This window comes from Ananas comosus, linkage group 20 (genome assembly GCF_001540865.1).
Source record: "Ananas comosus cultivar F153 linkage group 20, ASM154086v1, whole genome shotgun sequence".
Classification (NCBI taxonomy): Eukaryota; Viridiplantae; Streptophyta; class Magnoliopsida; order Poales; family Bromeliaceae; genus Ananas; species Ananas comosus.
The window spans coordinates 10,012,852-10,033,597 of NC_033640.1; the positions used below are offsets into that span (position 1 = coordinate 10,012,852).

A 20,746-nucleotide genomic window follows, 5' to 3' on the forward strand; every position below is an offset into this window, starting at 1 on the left:
ATAATCCCTTAAAAAAAAAACCGAATAATTGAATTTAAAATTTCTAAATTTTAAAAAACTAAAATAAGCCTAACTTTTGTATAATTTTAAGGGAAAACTTTAAAAACTCCCGTGTGGTTTCGTAGTCCTCGTAGTCCTCTATGGTTTAAAATGTATCAATTTGTTTTTCTGTGATTTTTTTTTCTCTTTTCCTTATCAATTTTATTTTTTTTTTTCTTAAATCAGTGACAAAGTTAAAATTAAATGATATTAAAATAAATATTTGATAAATCTAGATGGGTATCTGAAGTTTTTTGTATATAATTTAATGAAATATTAACGAAAAAGCTACCGAAAAATTAAAAACGAAATCATAGGGGACAATTTGATACATTTTAAATTACAGAGGGGAAAAGTGAGAAACTACCAAACCGCAGAGGAGGTTTTTGAAGTTTTTCCTAATTTTAAAGTGCTTGAATTTTTAACCAGTAAATAATAATATGTCCGTGGCAATTCACAACAAAATTACATTTTTGTTAATTTTGTCACATATTGGTTAGTGACGTAATCACTAAAATTTTAAACTTTATATTTTTTAGTCAGATGACTAATTAACCAATTTGTACGTTCAGAGCATGGTTTGTTGATTTTCTGAACCAACAATTTGTTGATTTTACACAAATAAAAGTTTTAAAGTAGTTACAACAAAATATTTTAGGTGATAATTATAATATTTTAAAATTTAAGTTGTGAATTAAAAAAAAATAAAATAAATTTTCAGTTATGAAAAAATTTAGGGTAAATTAAAATTTGCAAGATGATCAAAATTAGAGTGATTCTGAAATATTTTTTATTAAATTGGACAAGTGAATAATAACCATATTTTATTGCTTAGCTTTGTTAATATCACTTATCCTTCGATACAACATTCTCGCTGTATAATAAATGGAAGTAACATAAATTTAAGGCTAAATTACAGAAAACTCCCCTGTAATAACCCGTTTTTTTACTTCCCCCCCTGACATTTAAAAACCTACACTTTGCCCCCCTGTAAAATGAAAAATGTTCACAGGGGGGTTACGGTGTGTAAAATGACCATTTTGCCCCTCGCCATTGTCGTCTTCTTCCCCATCTTCCTCAGCCGCCCCTTCGTTCGGCGCGATTCCCACCTCAATCGGCCGTGATTTCTCTCCATTTTCTTCTCCACCTGCTCCCCTTCTCCTCATGCACCCTCGCCGCCATCGATTTCGGCGATAGTAGAAGAAACCGAGGTGGGCGACAGTAGGAGAAGAACAAAGAAGGCAAAAGCGAGACGGCGGAGGACGGCGAAGGGGATGTGGGTGAGGGCGAGGCAGTGGAGGACGGCGAGGCGGCTAGGCGGGGAGGCGGCGAGGCGGCGGCGAGGTGGCGAGCCGAAGGGAGTCGAAGCAACATGGAGATGGCGGAGGGGTATTTTCGGCATAAAAATATATTTTTTAACAGAACCCTGACGGAACCCTAACGGTAGGGGGTGAAGTGCACATTTTTTATTTTACAGGGAGGCAAAGTGTAGATTTTTAAATGTCAAAGAGGGAAAGTGAAAATACGGGTTATTACAAGGGAATTTTCTGTAATTTAGCCTAAATTTAATTTACTCTTTTAACACGAACACTAAATAACCAAAATATTCTTCATATTATTAGTTATAATAAAAAAAGTGAGGCTACATGTAACGAAATATTATTACTATGTAAAAACAGAAGACGAATGCAAAAGCAGAAATCTCAATATCCGCCCCAAAAATGATTTATTTTCATGCCTACTCATAAAGAAAAAAAAAAGGGAACGCTTTGTGAAGAGAAGATCACGCAACCCACTTGTTGACATCAGGAACTCGGAGCTCTTTACGAGCCGCGTATTCTTCGTAATTACACGATCTGTAAAACTGATAGGCACATTGAAAGCGATATACGATTTTGCTCACCACGTTTTTATGCTCATCAAGACATCTCGGAAACACCTTATGGAAGCAGTGGTACAATCCGAACAATTCGCTCTCTCTGGGGAAGACTTTTGTGTTCAAAGTGTGGATGTAGTGGAATAGGATGTTAAAGGACTTACTGCCCTTGAGCTTAGGGTACGGGTTGACTTTCGACTCGACAAACAATTTTAGAATTCCCCATGTTAGGTTTTTGCTGTCGATCACATCATTAGGGACTCTGTCGATCACGTAATGCACTGCCTTATCGATGAAGTCGACGACGTCGCGAACAAAGGGATCGCTGTCGATAATGATCTGAGGCTGATCCTCAGGTTCATCGACACCAATATGAGACTGATGGGCGAAACCTTTTATTGTTGGAAGATAACAAGATATAAGCACGAACAACACAAGAAATCCAAAATTGCTCAATCTTTTTCTTTTTAAGGCCATATAACTCCTTTTAGAGTTAGACTTTTTCTCCATTACTTGCGATAATACTACGTGAGAAAGTGATTTGAGTTAAAAGAGAAGTACTAGCTCTCTATTTATACGTAGTGCAAGTTGTAACTAACCTACTACGATTAATTGAGGGGTTTCTTAAACACCTTTTAAGTAGGATTTTTTACTTTATAACAAATGAGAAACTCTCTTATTGAATGAATAATAACTGCAACCCCTTCATTGTTGTTGCTATAGGTGGTTTCATTTCACTAGATTTATAATAAATTGTTGAGTTAATTAATATGTTAGAAAGATTAATGAAAGCAAGTAAACTTATTAGAGATTCATTTGAAGTGGTAAAAATTATCAATCAACCTTATCGCAAGCAAGTAGCTCACAGTTTTAGCAGTTTGAGTCTCGGTTCGAATGGTTTGTTTAATAAATAAGCCAAACTTAAGTTTTAGGCGTAACTCGCTCATGTTTGTTGTAATAGAGTAATAAAAACTATGAACGAAAACACAAAAAAGAAAGGGAAAAGACATAAAACGTATTATTACGTTAAATATGATATTATATGCCAAAAAAAAAATAAACAGTATATTTTTTTTCCATCGTATACTATCATCTCCTCCCAGTCCCAATAACGGAGCCTTATTGAAATGTTTATCGCACCCGACCCGAACCGAACCACGCAAACTCAGACGCGGCGCACCCGTTCACCACAATTAGTAGTTTCCTAAACCGAGTGCACCTGAGTATCGTTGCACCGCGCTCCATCCACCCTCCATTCCTCATCCACATATGATGTCTACCGCAAAATAAGTAGTTCACGGGTGTAAAAATGCACCCGGTCCGCAGAAAATTTCCACTGAACCACACGGGCCCTAAATGAGCCTAACACGCGCCGACCCCGTCTCCTGACTCATATATCCATCGTCTCCCTGTTTTCCAGAATCTTCCGATTCTCTCCACCGCCTCCGCCGCCGCATCGCCTCGAGCGATCACGATTCGATCATCTTCCAACTATCGATCTCTTGCGCGGTATCGAGTTCTCCGTTTCTCGATTTTGTACTCGTTTTTTTTTTTTTTTTTTTTCTGGATTTTTTGAGTATGAATTAGCAAGTGTCTTTAAGGAATCGGTTACTCGATTCTAGTTAGAAGTTTAAGTAATTCTAAGTGCGATTTATATGGAACTGTGATGGCGCTTGTGGGATCAGTAGGATGTTTTTGTAGTTTTTTTTGGGTTTCATTTCATCAATTATGGCTAATCGAATAGTGCGAAGCTGTTTATTGTGTCTCTGTGGGAAGTAAGCGAGTTAAGAGGTATTGGTTGTGCTCGGAAAATTTAGAAGTGGTTTTTGTTCCTTTCCTAGTTTTTTAGAAATGTCGGAGTAAGTTTTGGACTAAGGAAATGTTAATTAGTTAGCTATTATATCATTTCAAATTTCGCATTTTGGAAATAAAATGAGTATGCTGGAAAATTGTAATTGCGGTGTTTGATTTTAGTTTGTAAAGGTATGAAGGAATAATAGCAAAATAGCTTTTTGATAAGGGGAAGAAACCTCAACGCATGTAAAAATAGTCAATAATGGAAAAGTTCATCGAAAGATTGTCTTTTTTATTGCTCTTTTCTAAGTTTGGTTTTCAAAACATTTCGTTTCCTTTTTATGTAGTTACATCATTTGATTGTATTGTGCTAACACGGGAAATGCTGCTATAATTTATATCGTGCAGCTTTATTGGACTTAGAGCAAGCTCATCATGTTCAAAAAGCCAATCGAGGCAAAAGCTTTGCAGCGTTTGTCGGGAGCAGATAAGAAGAAGCTGAGAAGAATTGCAAAAGAAAGATTTCCACAAGCTTCTGATTCTGATATCGATGCCATTCTTCCTTCTAAGGTAATGACTACAACATGCATGCAATGCTTCCGAAAGTAATGATTCAAAATTTTCTGTATAAAGAAATGCAAATGTCTCGTTTTATCTTAAAGTGCTGTTTTTTAACAGAGGAACTCTTTCAGGATATGCACAACAAGCCATCATAGTTTGAAATGCAAAACGTGGCGGAAAGAAAATCACAGAAAAAAAACTTGTTATCAAGTGCAGAAGAAATGAGAAACTGCGAAACAAATACATTGTTCAATCAGTAGATATGGAGTAGACTTTATATGCATAGGGCGGCGTTGCCATTTGAGAAAAGCTACAAGGAGTTCTTTTTTTTTTTATGCTGCTGCATTTCAAGTGTGAAATTGAGCTATTCATAATTGTACTAGTAGTGTTTATCTTTCAGGATAACTTGTTTTCCAGCTAGTCGCTAATATGTGTACTATCAACAATCATCCATGCAATAGATGCCTTACTTCCTGAATATTAAACTCAAATTTCCGGTTTTGATGCCTATCATGCCTTGGCTAGTATAATCTGACATGACATGAACTATAAAATATGTGCTTTTACGTCACGCATGTATGGATGTTCTGGCTAATTTTGTTTAATAACACAGGTATATGACATGCTGAAGAGTGCCCTGGCATGATTTTTTTAGTTTATGAATTGTTTTGATACTTCAAATCTAGTCATTTCTCTGCATTGTAAATATTTGGTTGGGATTACTTCAGTAGTTCAGTGTCTTCATTGTCTTAATTGTCTCCATGCTTTGCATTTTAAACTTTTCTTTTTAATCTTTTCGCACTTCTGTATTTAGGCAGAGATAACAGTAGCTAAGTATCCAAATCGCGTGCATGTATATGGCATAGAAGGAGGGTTTCCCATGCTTTTTGATGTTGATGGGCGAGGAACGGAGATGTTCCCCACAGGTTACTATTACTATATCTTAATTGATTACCCAAATTAGCATGATTGCTTCCCCTAGACACTGCTACATGCAGGGTTCAGCTTATAAAATTTACTTTGTCTATCACATGCTGAGTGTAAATAGATAGTTTTTCTTTATCTTTTTTTAATATCTAACTGCTTTTCCATTATCATAATCATTTACTTTTTATGGTCTTCTAGAAAAGAAGTGTTTACCTTAGTAGACTTCCATGTTCTTTTCTTTATTTATTTATTTTATATCTTGGTATGTTAACTATCAAAAGTTTTTCGGTTGTTGTTGTTGAAGCCCTCTTTAGTCCTAGTTTGGCAATTTGGTGGTTAAAGGCACCTATTTTATGTCTATAAATTCCAACCGCTTCCAATCTTTCCTCCTCTAATGCTATGAAGTTGTGGCGGCAACCACTACTGGAGAAGCCTATGAGCACATGCTTCTCTGGTAGCGGTTGCTACTGTAAAATTATTGCATAAAAAAAAGGGAAGATTGAGAACGGTTTGAAATTTTTGGGCCTTCCAAAGGTTGAAAAAGGTTCTTTTAGCCACCAAATCAGTGAAAGTGCATTGGGCTATTTTTTTTATAATTTAGAGAAAGTGGGTTCATTGGGCTATTCAGAAGCATTTGATTTGTTTCCTTAACAGTATGTGGTTTTCTTAATAGTGTATTACTTTATATTGCAGTTTATGCTCTCTGGAAGGTTCCAGAGCTTTTACCTGCATTTCTTCTGAAGGGTGGTGAGGTTTCTCGCTTTGTTATTGGAGGGGCTGATTTGATGTTTCCTGGTATTAGTATACCCCCAGAAGGGCTTCCTTCTTTCTTAGCTGGAGAGCCATGGGCCGTAAAAGTCCCTGGTAATCCAGCACCAATCGCTGTAAGCCTCATTTACCTAATTTAATCTCTTTAGTCTACATTGTAGAAATCCCTCCTGAAAACAGCACCATTTCGCTTTGCCCCTGTGAGATATATATACCTACCTACATTTTACCCCTTCGATGATTAGACTATTAGCAGTTAGCTTCCTTTTGGTCAATTTTTTTTTTATTCATGATTTGTGATATGATGTTAAAATATGATCTGAAATACCCATAATTGCCCCTTCTATGGTAGGAAGTATCATTTTTAAGAGTATCCTTCTTGAACAAAAAAAATATGGGCGGAAGTGTAGGGGGTTATAATTATATGTAGGTTTTAATATCTTGAGGGGGTTAAGTACATATGACAAATACTTCTAGAGGGGTTTTCTGCATTTCTGCCATCTCTTTTGAACAAGTATTCAAGGGGTTTAAAATTTTTGCAAAATGCCCCTAATTTCTTTTTACTGCTGTAAGATCATCTTAGTAGTTTGACAATTTTACAGGTGGGGGCTACCACAATGAGCAGCACGGAAGTCCTAAAAGCTGGTCTACGTGGCAAGGCTTTGCGGATAATGCATTATTATCATGACTCGCTGTGGCAAGTATAGTGACCAAGAGGACTTAAAGCATTCTTATTCTTTGAGCTATGTTACTAATCTTTGTTAACATTCTTATTACTGTATTTTCTTATAGGGATTCAGTTGAAGGCCGTTTTGTCCCAAATGCAGGATTTTTAGAAGATGTTGTTGTTGAAGATCCTGTTTTGTCTTCAGTTTCTCAGCTAACTGATACTTCTGGGGAAACTTCTGGGAATTCTTTAAATGACGATCATGATGGCGATACTGTAGAAAAAGGAGATCAGGTTGGTACTTCGGCAGATGATGATGTTCGAGTTGAAACCTCTGAAGAAGTCACTGAAGATATGGGTGCGCTGAAGTTGTCAGAGAATGTAACTACTGAAGAAGAACCAAATGATGAGAAGGAACAACAGACTATAACATCAAGTGAAGATGTAGATGCTCTTTTGGATAAATGCCTTTTGCAAGCATTGCATACAACTGTAAAAGATAAAGACCTTCCCATGCCAGGAAGCACGTTATGGTACTACACTACAATAACCTCCAATTTTCCCTTCTGAAAAATAAATAGTTCCATATTTGAACAAAATGCTGAAGCCCTTCTTTTTGCAAAACTACCCCTTTGCTACCGTGAAAAATAAAAACTGATACTTGTCCCCCCAGTGATTAAGCTGTTAACTCTATGCCCTTTCGATCACATTTTTATTGCAGGAACTGCTAGGTAAAGTGGAAATATGATCTAAATATTCATCATACCTCTTTAATACTTTTAGGTGTATTTCATTATTTTCTGACGGTTCCTACAAGAAAATGTGGCAGGTGGGAGCCAAAGTGCTAACAGCTTAAAAATTGAGTTAATTCAATGATGATTTTTCTTTTTTTTTTCAGTGAGGCGAAGTGTAGATTGCTTCTCTATTTTTTTCAGGAGGGTTTTCTGTAATTGACCAATCACCTCTACTATTCTCTCTTCATGATAGACAGTTTCACATTTGCTGATCTGTTAGTCTTGGAATCAATTTTTTTTTTCTTCCTGAGAAAAACAGGACTATATGGAGAACACTATTCACATAGTCCTTTCTTCTAATGATTGTGTTTTTAACATACTTTTTCCCCTCTATGATGTACAGGTCAAATAACATACTTCCCTGCAGGCCTCCAGGCACCACTTTGGACATCAAAAAATCGTCGCACAAGAAATTATCCAAATGGTTGCAATCTAAATCTTCTGCTGGTCTGGTAAGCATGGTTAGATTCTAGTAAGGTTTTATTTTCATAGGGGTCAAAGCTCCTCAGGTCCCATGCATCCATTTTGGCAAGCCAGGGTGCACCTATTTTCTATTATTTTTAATTGATCTAGGTGAAAAAAAGGAGAGCTTTTGTGGTTGTTTTCTACAAACACTTGCAATGCTATGCATGCCTACACCCATGGGCAAGTATATACACATTTCATACGGAGCCTTTCTATTTTTTAAACAAACCATTTTTTAACACAATCCTATGTACATGCATGCATTCGTTTAATATCCCTTTACTAAGGGATTGCTTCCTATAAAACTTGAGAGGGCAAGCAAATTGTGAGGGGTTATCTGCTGTTTTTGAATAGTGATAAAGGTAAGTGCAAATTGCAAAATATCCACAGGGTTATATGCATTTTAACTAGTGGTTAGTAAATTTTAACCTTTATTTGTGTTGCTAATGCTGATTGTTATGTTACGGACAGATATCAGTGAAAGAAGATAAGTATAAAAAGGAGATCATGTTATTAGGTGTTAATCGCGGCCACCCAGATTACATGTCTTTCAAACCAGAAAAACGGGTGCAAGAGACTGTCAATCAGAAGCATGATTCCTCTGTTGGGGAAGCTAGCCAAGCCAAAGTCAACCTACAATTTGAGGTCGCTGAGATTTACAAACCGAGCACGCACGTCAACCCGGTATTTACTTCTGTTGGAGCTGACAGCGGGAAATACTACAGTGCATCCGAGGCATCTGAGATAGTCTTCAGGTCTGCTTCTTCCCCTAGTCTTAACTCGGTTTATATTCCTATTATAAAAGTTTGACGGGGCCTTTACATATATACCCTGTGTAATCTGGATTTTCACTGTACCCCCTTGATAGAGCGTTTTCTTACCTAATGCACTTATCTTATTTTGGGATTTATCTTATTGATTGCAGATAAGTAGGTTTTGTAGTAGAAAATGTTCTTGGAAAAAAAGCCCATTTTTATAAGTACAAGGTTATATCTGTAGAAGAATGGGTTTTAGAAGTCTACAATCTGAAAATTTAGACTTTTCAGAGATGGTGAAATTAGATAATTTTGTAGGAATATACATATCAGAATATCTCAAAAACTATAATGTTTCATTTTTTCTACCGCAATTTGGTCTGAAACTTCTCTATCCTCATTGTCATGCCTATTACGATTTTTGTTGATTAAGTTATGTTGAGAAGGAAAATCTAGTCAAGCCAGCAAACAAGGCAATGGTAGTTTTGGATGCAACACTATGTGATGCTCTTTTCAAAGGGACCATCAAAAAGGGCTCAACTTATCCCACCGAGATCCATAAGAAGGATTTAGGGTCTGCATTTTTAAATCGCATGCAAGTGCACTTCAGAGTAGCCAGGGGAAATGAGGTTGCTGTGCGAAAGGGCACAATTAAACCTGTTCAGATAATGACGGAGAGAAGGCAAGGGAACAAGAAAGTGACCAGACTCTCAGGTTTGGAGTCGTTCTTAATGGATGCGGAGTCGCTAGCTTCTGAACTACAAAAGAAGTTCGCTTGCAGTACATCAGTGGCAGAACTTCCAGGTACTATTGCCTTCTCTTGAAATTTTCGAGCAAGCTTCTGCTTTCGCTAACTAGAGTTGCCTTTGAGAATGCCTTTGCAGCTTTTTTATTGTGCAAGGGTTGATGCTTTCTATATATTGAACGAAGGTTGCATTCAAAGCATTTCTACAAGCTTCGATTTCCGAGACACTTGTTTTTACTCTAAAGAGTTAATTACCTATGTGTAGTTATCGACTTGGGTGGCATCCCTTGGGAAATATTAATATGGTCCATCTTAGATGTACCCTTTTATTCCAATGAAAAATAACGACGTTTTAATGCACCGTGATACTTGAAATTCTTACTCATGACCGCATCATGCATTTAGGTTTTTCCCCCCTTCTTTGTATGTACCAATGTGGAACAATACTCTAGTTTCGTTTCGTAAACTTGTTATGGTTTTGCTCATCCTCAGGCAAAAAGGGGCAACACGAGGTGCTGGTTCAAGGCGGAGTCATCGATGACCTGGCTAAGCATCTCGTCGACCACTACGGCGTCCCGAAGAAATACATAGAGGTGCTCGACAAAACCAAGAAATAAAGTAAAAGACCACCCTTCAAATCTTGCATAAAATTATACAACATCCTTTTCCCAAAGCAGCCATCTTGAGTGTTTCATTCAAGCTTGTATTGGAGATGCTGAGCTGTTGCTATTTTAACTTTCAGTTTCTATGATGTTGTGAGGTTATGCTGCGATCGAACTATCATGTTTTTGTTACTCCTTGTGCTTCGTATTGGTGCAAATATAATGCAGATGTGAAACTGTATGCTTCAAGAGGAATTTGTGACATCGCAACTTCGTTTCGGAACTCTTTTCTAAAACATTTTTGTAGGGTGCAGTTTCATCCTTGACGGTAAAAGAATTTTGGTTTTATTAGTAAAACGAGTGGCTTTATTCCTTCGTAAAATGATTCTCTTATTTTATGATTCAAAAAATGTTCACAGTTAAACATTTTAGTCCTCGAACATTTCAGAATAGTGTAGTTTCAACCTCGACTGTAAAAAAAATTTTGCTTTATTCTGTATGATGATTATTTTATTCCTTTCCTAAATCGATTTTATTGTTTTGTGTATTTCAATAGGTGTTAAAAAGTTTATTTTCCAATAGAAGCTGTGTGTTATCAGATTATATGTAACGGTGAGAAATAAAATTGTAAACTATGACTACTGGTCATTAGATAATTAACAAGAGCTTTAAACCGTTAAAACTATAATCACACAAATACACTGAAAACCTTATTAAGGTAAACACACAAACACCAAATATGTACAATGTGAAATCGCTCAATCAAACCTAGTTTCTCACAAGCAACACACAATAGTAAAGCACAATTCGAGACTCCATGATACATAACTTGGCTATTGCCCAACAAGAGCAAGGAGAAAATTTCGGTAATGGCCCGACGTCTCCGAATGGATCGCTGCGCTCAGCGGCTTCTTGTATTTCTTCTGGTACTCGATCTTGATATATTGCATGTCGATCTCGGTCCGCGTAACCACGACCCTTATCAGTGTGGTGTCGTTTGTGCCTAGCCCTTTCATTGCCTTGCGCAGCACCTGAAATTTTTGGTGGAAACGAAACTCGGATCAGTTTTCGAAACTATGTGAGATACTGGACCAATTGGGATCAGTTTTTCATTATAGAGTTTTTTCACTCAAGTTCTCAACCTCTCACTTCTTCTGTCGGATCCCTTAAACTTCGCATTTTGTCACAATCGTATTCGTTCGGTTAAAAAACTCCGAAATGAGCAGAAATAGCGAAGCAGAACTCAGACAATTCATCTCGCGATTATGCACATATTTTAAAGAATCAAAGACGGTAAACTTGTAACAGGTAAGGTACCCAATCGGCAGAATTGAAAGTTTCCCTGAAAAATGGTTGGGAACCCCTGGTGCAAGTTACCCTAAAAGAATACCTTCGCGAAGAACTTGGCTGGATTCTCGGCACATCGAAGGATAGTAAGAAGAGCAAATTCAAAATGCCCAGATGTTTCCTTCTTCACGGCCTGGAAACAAAAAAGTAAAAAGAAAACTGAGCTAGTCAAATGAACTAGTTGCAAATTCTCTCTTAAGTAAAAGGCATCATGAAGACAAATCAAATTAATGTAGAATCTAATGGATACCTTTTGAAGGGTTCTACCATGGGCATGATGGTAATTAGAAGCAATAGCCGCCATTTGAGCCCAGCTTCTTTGAGTGAAAATGTTAATGAAAGTCTTCTCGTCCGTCCCTAATCGTTTCTCCCCAGCTTTATAAAGGTCCTTTGCATCCTTCGCGGCCATCGCATGATCGACCTCGGGGCCCTCGTAACGTGGCGTTCCAACATAGGCTAGCAGGAGCTATAACATACAAGAACATTCACCCACTAAGTTAGTTATTCAGCACAGTCGGAAACAATTTGGATTCCTCTTAAACCATTTTAATTATAGAATTAAAAAAAAAAGAAGGAATTCGAACTACTTTCATTTTAAATTAGCAAATCATATAACAGGATGTCGCAACCACTGCTTCTTTGGACGATCTAGTGTGAAGCTTTACTTTTGGATGCACCGCAGATTTCGCAAGCCTTGGAAAATTGCAAATTCTATTTTTAAATCAGATGATTAAATGGTCCCTATGGTTTTCAACACATTCAATTGGCACAATTGACGTATTTATTACTGAATGACAGGTAGATTTTACGAAATATTATTCGGGAAGTGAAAGAGTTTAGTTCCAACCAAAAAAGCCGTCTTTTAAGTTTATGAAATCTTTGTTTACAGTTCTTCTAAATTAAGATGGGAATTATCAATGCAACCCAGATGAAAGAGTGCTAATGACAGTTCTACCTACTCAAAGAGGTTTAATTTTTGGCGTGCAAGAAATAAACATCTTCTAAAATCGATTAGAGAATATAAAATTATAATTTAGTAATTTAGTGTGGAGAGATGACCTTTTGGTGATCACCGGAGGTGTAACGGTGGATCTCATGCTCAAGATAAGCACCAAATCTTGCATAATACGCCTGTTTAATTATCTGTAACTGAGATGGTGTCCGAGAACATATAACTTCAGTGGCTGCATACAAATCTATACCATCACCACCAAGCGCCTGTCTCAATACGGTGGCATCACGTCCCGCAGGATCAAGGATCCACAGCAGCATCGCTTTCTGGTATCAAAGAAACAAACCAGATAAGAGGACCCAGATAAGAGAATTACATATGCAACCCTTCAGAATCATCTATATCCCCTTTTAAATTCTGAATTATCATATATACCCTTCAAAAGCTTGATTATTTTGGTGATATTACGTTAGGTTTACAATCATGTCCCTATTTTAAAAGTTTTTTTCCAATAAAAAACTAATCAGCCCCCATGAATTGGAAAAAGACTCCAATTTAAGATAAGGTTACAGCGACGTTTACATAGCAAGCCGCAAACAAATAATAACACACGTGAAAGAGAAATGAGCTAGCAACAACTAAGCGAGCTATTAACGGTAATGCTAATCTACCCTGGTTGTAATAGATGAGATATAGTTTGTTTGGATCAACAGAGTAGAGCAATTTTTTTGTACCATAAGGTGCCCACTGAGCTCGGAGGATATACGATGGCTGAGGTCCTCCGAATACATGGTTCTGTACTCCTGTTGAATGAGAGCGCGCTGAGCGGCATCGCGGTGAGCAAGTATATTTATAATTGCCGAAGTGTCGCAACCAAACCCTGCGATCATTATCAACAGGTCAAAAGCAGTTTTCTGACTTATATAGAACGGTATCATCTACTCGAGAGTACTAAGCTACGGAAATGCTTGAGCTGCGGTAAAAGATGAAAGGCCTTAAATAGAATCAGTGTCTATAAACACTAAGAGGGTTAACAATCACATAAAGTGTAAGTTTTTAGAGATAAAACCGAAGATGCAAAATGCAAATTGCACACCAGATGAGAGAGAGAGAGAGAGAGAGAGAGAGAGAGAGAGAGAGATCCAATATCACCTATATAGCATAAAGTACAACTCTATACACAGTTTTGTGTAGACGATTGAACTTGCGAACTCAAAAGATAAATTTTACCTTTGAAAACGAGTTGCTGCAAAATCTTATAAGCATTGTCCAAACAAGTAAACTAAATTCTACAAATCAAAGGGGGAGAGAATGAGAAAAACCCTCTCTATCATTCGGAGCCAAATTGTTTTCCACCCTTAGCTCGAAGAAAAAGGTGACTTGGTCATGCATATGTTTATCGAACCAATCTTGTCAATTTAACCTCGTTAAAATCAAATCTCTCCATCAATTCACTCCATAATCAATTTGTGGTTACTTATAATGGATCCTTAGACCAAAATTTCTGTTACAAAATAGCCCAAAAATCGCATCTTTTTCCAAGCAATACAACGAAATGGAATTCAATTCAACTCCAATTTGTTCGAAAGAGGAACTTTTTTCATCCGCAATTGAATTGAATAGGATTCTTCTAAACTAAAACTAATTGAATTCTATTCGTATTTGATTGTAAACAATTATCAAACGCGATCCTTTTCCATGCATTTTAAACAAACTAAAATAGAAAAGAAAAGAGAATTAGAGAAATTTAAACTCCTGAAGCCAAATACGCACTAAATTCGTTACCCTAACATCAATTACGGCGCCAATCAACTTTTATTCACAATAATCCTTCAAATCAACACATAAATTACAAAAAAGAGTCAACTTTTTCTAAAATCTAATAAGAAACAGATCCTTCCTAGCCCTAATCGAAGCAAAAACCCATACATCTACCTCAATTCCATAAAAAAAAAAAGCAATAATAATAATGTGCAATGGATCACAGGGGTTACCTTTGAAGGCTTTGTGGAGATCAATGGCGTCTTGGCGAGGAGAGGTGAGAACGGGGGGAACGCTCAGCGTCGCCATTATCGTCTCCGCGGAGCTCCGTATCGGCTTTTGTCCTTTTCCCTTTGTTTTTTTCCCCCAATTTTAAGGTGAAAATGTATGGAGAGTTGGTGAACCCCTCAACAATATCTGATGTTGAAAAAGGTCCCTAAGCTTTTTTTTTTCTTTTTTTGATCGAGAGTTCGAGACCTCTCAATTTTTAAATTTTTTGGAATTAGTTAAAAAACATAGAAATATTTTAAAATTTTATTAGTGAGTTCACAAAATTTAACAAATTTCATTTTTTCTAGTAAATAAAAAGAGAGCAATTAATAGTTGATAACTAATAAATTTTATTAAATTTGATAAAATTAAATAGAACTAACTATAAAATATAACTTATAATCAAAAACATAAAAAATTGAAAGGTCTTTGTTTAAAAAATCGTATAGGTGAGGGGACTCCATACATTTTTATAATTTTATTACCCCTTTTTATTTATTTATTTATTTATTATATTACGTAGTATTCGTAATAATCCATAAACGATCCACGTAATTCAATAGCGTGGAACGAACGCGACGCGTTAAAATAAAAATAATAATAATAATAATAGAAAGGGCCCATTTGCATAAAATATTTACTAATTTTATATTTTCTTGTAATAATAAATTATTTTTTTAGATAAAACGAAAGATAAATAAAGGCATTTTGATTGATTTACTAAAATTTCGGATCGAATTTATAAAATTTAAAAAATTATATTTTTGTAAAATCATAAAATCGGCAGTTTTTTTATTCAAAAAGATCAAAAAAATAAAATTAAAAAAAAAAAGCTATTTCTTAGATCTTGTTCATTACATCAATATGGTTCACTTCTTAGTTCTAAGAACCATTCCATAGAGAGCTAGAGACATGTTTTTTTTTTTTTTAATCCTCCAATAAATCTGAATAAATTATATTTTAATAAAATTAGTATAATCTGTGTGACACGTTATGACTAGTGAGATCAGATGTAATATTTATTTTATCGTACATTTCTTATTATACGTAACCATCCACAATCTAAACGAAACTTTAGTTCTTTGAGATTGAGGCGTTCACCTAACACACATAATGTGAATAATTTGACCTGGATGTGAAGATGAATCGACAATAGGAGCCTTCACGAAATCTATAACCCAAAATATTTTAGCAGGTGTTTATGAAGGGAAAAGAAGAACTCTTTTTTGTAACAATTACTTAATATACGAATAAGAATTATGAGCTTTAAGAGTAATAACTAAATTTAAATATTTTGAGCTAATGATTTAAGCGCAATATGTTATTAGTATTAATGGGCCAGAATGTTATATTTGGTATCATAGTATCATTGCATTTATTATTAGAACAATGCTCCTATATACCAAAAAAATCTTAATCATTAAAATTTTTTAAATGGACGGTCAAGATACATCCTTTAAAAGAGGATGACTAGTATTTGATACCATCGGTACCGGTCGACTCTTCGAGAGGGCAAATTTTGTTTTTTTTGCACGGAGGATATTTTGGTAAATTTCCATCTCTTAATATACCATCTTCGTAAAATATCTCATTCACTCCTATGGAAACTTTTCACCCACCACCATCATCTTCTCCTCTTCTCCGAAGCTATTTTTTCTTTTTTTTCTTTTTTTTGTTGAGAGAGAAATTCATGTCTATTACTTAAGTTTTCACCCAACACCATCATCTTCTCCTCTTCTCCGAAGCTATTTTTTCTTTTTTTTCTTTTTTTTGTTGAGAGAGAAATTCATGTCTATTACTTAAGTTTTCACCCAACACCATCATCTTCTCCTCTTCTCCGAAGCTATTTTTTCTTTTTTTTCTTTTTTTTGTTNGTAAAATCATAAAATCAGCAGTTTTTTTTATTCAAAAAATCAAAAAAAATAAAATTAAAAAAAACAAAAAACAAAAGCTATTGCTTAGATCTTGTTCATTACATCAATATGGTTCACTTCCTAGTTCTAAGAACCATTGCATAGAGACATGTTTTTTTTTTTTTAATCCTCCAATAAATCTGAATAAATTATATTTTAATAAAATTAGTATAATCTGTGCGACACGTTATGACTAGTGAGATCAGATGTAATATTTATTTTATCGTACATTTCTTATTATACGTAACCATCCACAATCTAAACGAAACTTTAGTTCTTTGAGATTGAGGCGTTCACCTAACACACATAATGTGAATAATTTGACCTGGATGTGAAGATGAATCGACAATAGGAGCCTTCACGAAATCTATAACCCAAAATATTTTAGCAGGTGTTTATGAAGGGAAAAGAAGAACTCTTTTTTGTAACAATTACTTAATATACGAATCAGGATTACGAGCTTTAAGAATAATAACTAAATTTAAATATTTTGAGCTAATGATTTAAGTGTAATATGTACGTTATTAGTATTAATGGGATAGGATGTTATATTTGGTATCATTGTATTTATTATTAAACCTGCTTTACCGGCCGAAAGTCTATAATGTCTCTCATATATCGTTTAGTGATTCTGAGTTAGAAAATATTTTTTTACAGTGCCTATATAAGAAAAAAAAAAAAGAAAATCAAACCTCGCAAGATCATCTCCTCATTGAAAAGGACGGAGGGCTATAGCAATAATAATTAGGCTTACATATTTTGATTCAGCGGTTTAGACCCAATAAATTATTAGCACTATTGGAGTCATGAATAGTTACAAAAAAATATATTCAACATGAATTTTTTTTTTAATTTTCCTTGAATAGACTCTTTATCATTTTATATGACTCAATAGAACTGGCCTATTTGATATGAATTATATGTTTGCACTGAAGATTTAAGAAGTTTTTGTAAGAATTAAACAAGCAAAACAATCACAAACAAGCCCTTAGTATTATTTCTCTTCTCATACATCAGCATCCATTATTACTTATTAGTGGGCAATATGTAAGCAGATCATGGATTAAAGAAAAGGTTGAATGAAGTTCTAATCTATTACTATATATAAAAGTAGAACCCTTAATGAACCCTATGTGAGAAGCTGACACGTGGTTTTCTATATGCTTGCCACGTGTCAAACTCAAATATGGACTCAAATATGGATATTTAGTTACGAATTATTTAAAATTATTGGTTAATATTTATCTTTATTTGGAAATAAATTATTATTTAGTTAATTATTTGAAATGATTGGTTGAAAATTTCTGGACATAAAAATATTAGTAAAAAATGATACAGATATTTTTGGAAAGAAGAAAAAATTTAAAACTCACATCACTCCTGTAATTTTCTTCGCTCTTAAATATTGATGCTTTAAAATAGAACATATTATTTCCCTACTGTCACTTCTGTAATTTTTATTTAGTAATTTTTTTTCCCTACTGTCACTCCTATAACTTTCCATCTTCATGCAACAAAGTTTTTTTTCTTTATATTTTCTTGAAAACCAACATCTTCATGCAACAAAGTTTTTTTTCTTTATATTTTCTTGAAAACCAACATCTATATATTTTTGAATCTTAAAAGTGACAGTAGGAACATAATATATGTGTGCTTATTCTAATTTGTGTCAAATATGAAAGTTTAGTTGATCTCATTATATGCTTAAATATTAATGTCATTTGTAATTTTTCATATCAATTTTAGTTATCATTTTATTTCGCACATCAATATGTAAATGTAAATTGTTTTGTACACCAATTCATAGATAATAGAGCAGTATTGAATTTTGTATTTCAGTTGAATATTTACTTTGTCCAATTTTTTTTTCTCTAGCTTGTATACTTTAATATATACTATAATTAAGATTGATAGTATATTTTTTTATTTGTTAAAAAATATAAAATTAATTAGAAAATTTTTTTGTTATCATTACATAATAATTTTTATTATTCTATATTATTATATTAGTCGTGCATCGCACAGGTGAAAATCTAGTTTATTTAAAAAGACTTTAATATCATATCATAAAGTGCACTCTTAAATAGGTCAATTAATTAATGATGAACAAAACAACAAAATGGATATCTAAAATTTTACTTGTTTTGATCTTGCATTTAAATATTAAAACCATTAATCAAGCCATTAATTTGCACTTATTCCTTAGCATTTTATGAAGAAGGTATCCAACTGTTTCTATTATTACATAAAATACAAATCCTTCCTTTCATAAGATACATAGAGGATAGATTAGTACATTTATTTAATGACATTGTTTGAATTATGTATTCGTCATCTAATAGTAAGCAACTCGGAACCTTCAGCTCTGATATCATGCGAAATAATTATTACATAATAGTATTTTTGATAATTTATATCAAATAAATGTGATTAGAAAGCTAAAAGATATATATCTTAAGAGAGAATAAGATAAATTACATGTCACATATATAAAATCCTATCATCTTTTTTTGGGGGGAGTGGTATGAACAAGAAATTAGTGAAGCTAAAGAATTCTAATTATGATCAACATATTTTCCTTCTAGCAAAGAAAGAATGAAGAACATTTAAACCAATAGAACAAACTTTACAATGTATATGATAGCTAATTTTATCTTATAAAAAATCTTATCCCAATCAAAATTTGTATCTTACATATCATCATCATCACTACCTACTGTCACTAATTAAGCAAATTGTGATTGACTCTTTCTCTAGCGCATGTGTATGCTTGCAAATTTGCAACATAGTGAACAACTTTATAATATTAAATAATATCATAATCCAATTACACTTGCAATAATTTAGTATGGAAATATCTCTACAAATATATTAATTTGTATGTTGTGGGCTCATATTGGTATATGTAAAAAGTATTCTTTTGCCTTACAACATATATTTGGTTGGGATTTCGCCACGAAAGCGGATTAATTATTTACCAATAAATAGATATATATATAAATGGCTAACATCACCAGTGATTGATGCACCTAGCTACTCTTTTCACCCTTTCAAAGGAACAAAAGCAACATGTAGTGCATCATCATCCTCTACTTGTTGAAGGGTCCACCTAATCCTTGGGGCAAAGTTGAATCTAGTTGGGTGCTTTTCAAGTGGGTCTCATTAGAATTAACATTAATATCTCCTGTTGCTAAATTGGACCACAATTAATGACTCTATCTTTTTTGCAGCGTATGTTAGATTATTTGCGTTAACTACAGTTTCAAAAGCTCGAGCTATTAGAAAAGAGTCAGCCAATTCACTTCTATGGATCTCGATTGTGACTCGATCCATCATGGTCTCTGCAATGTAGGCAGGATGCTGGCTTACTTGACAACAGTGTAGGCTTTTTCAATCTTGCGATTTATAGTACTCTGTCTTTTAAATTTTTAGGTTTTTCAAGTCCTTGCCTTCTACATACAAATTTACTTCAATTACATATTGAGAACTATTATACAGCCACAAAAGGGATTGAAAAGGATGAAATAGTGATCTTATAAAAGGAAAAAAAAAAAACCAGAACAATTAATGTTTAATTTAATTATTAGTTACTAACATTGATACATCTTACATACAAATGGGCTTATTGTAGGATTAATTTAATGAATTATTTGAGATTGTTATAAACATCATTAATTTCCTTTCATGTTACTCATCTTTTGCATGATTTTTTTTTTTTTCCTCCATGGCATCTCCTTGAGAAAATTCACAAATTTTTTTTTTTAAAAAAAAAAGTGTTGGACCTTCTCTTTGGTCCATAGGCTCACTACCGAAGCTTGTTCAAACGTAGGCCCGAATACCCGATCCATTTGTGTCTCTTTTGCTAAGAATAGCTTGTATACATTATCTCTAGTTGTGCTGAATTATTTTGTAGTGTAAAAGTAATCTTAATATCAATTTTTCCTTTTCTCCAAATTAAATTCCAAAGACAAAAAATGACCCCCAAAAAAAGCATTTAATACTAAGAGAAAATAGAGAGATTTAGCATGCTAGATGTTCTCTTTAGTTATCCTTGCTTTTCAATAGTAATATCACCATTAATTGCACACTTCTAATGAAAGCAAACGAGAAAAAAAAAAAAAGAACAATAATGTCTAAATAATATCACTATCGTGTCGTTACCACCTTTAACACAATAATCACCATTATCGTCTCCGTCGCTACTATTACTATCAACATTATTAATGTCTCGGCATTACCAATTAATACTCCCTTAATTTGTTTTGTTTTTTCCCTATATATCTACAAGGATCTCCTTTTGTTGAATGCTTAAATCCTTGGTCCTCATTGCACCAAACCGTGCTCCACATGATTAATCGAACATATGCCTAAAAAATATGTCTTAGAAAAAAATATTTGCCCAAAAAGTCATATAATTAGATGTGCTTCTCTGTTAGCTGAGGTGCAGCATCTGTACTTTCAACCTTAACGAATTACTACGTGCTTAAGAAATTCGAAGAAGGAAAGTTAA

The 20,746-nt window shown here is 34.2% G+C and overlaps 2 protein-coding genes across 4 annotated transcripts; one reads left to right on the forward strand and one right to left on the reverse strand.

Moving 5' to 3' along the window:
- Positions 3,305-10,255, forward strand: LOC109725709 (eukaryotic translation initiation factor 2D). Of its 3 annotated transcripts, XM_020255009.1 has the most exons (10): positions 3,305-3,424; positions 4,118-4,279; positions 5,085-5,196; positions 5,891-6,081; positions 6,568-6,662; positions 6,758-7,165; positions 7,770-7,878; positions 8,363-8,646; positions 9,080-9,450; positions 9,884-10,255. In XM_020255009.1, the coding sequence occupies exons 2-10, from the start codon at positions 4,145-4,147 to the stop codon at positions 10,006-10,008; spliced, it is 1,830 nt and encodes a 609-aa protein (XP_020110598.1). In that variant the 5' UTR covers positions 3,305-3,424; positions 4,118-4,144; the 3' UTR covers positions 10,009-10,255. The 3 variants fall into 3 exon arrangements, with proteins under 3 accessions (XP_020110598.1, XP_020110599.1, XP_020110600.1); XM_020255010.1 differs by lacking the exon at positions 3,305-3,424 and having other exon boundaries at positions 4,141-4,279; positions 5,089-5,196; XM_020255011.1 differs by lacking the exons at positions 3,305-3,424; positions 5,085-5,196 and having other exon boundaries at positions 4,144-4,279.
- On the reverse strand, positions 10,647-14,441 carry LOC109726072 (annexin D5). The gene is made up of 6 exons (XM_020255501.1): positions 14,287-14,441; positions 13,027-13,172; positions 12,400-12,618; positions 11,591-11,806; positions 11,384-11,473; positions 10,647-11,024 (listed from the first exon to the last, which is right to left on the reverse strand). The coding sequence occupies exons 1-6, from the start codon at positions 14,360-14,362 to the stop codon at positions 10,827-10,829; spliced, it is 945 nt and encodes a 314-aa protein (XP_020111090.1). The 5' UTR covers positions 14,363-14,441; the 3' UTR covers positions 10,647-10,826.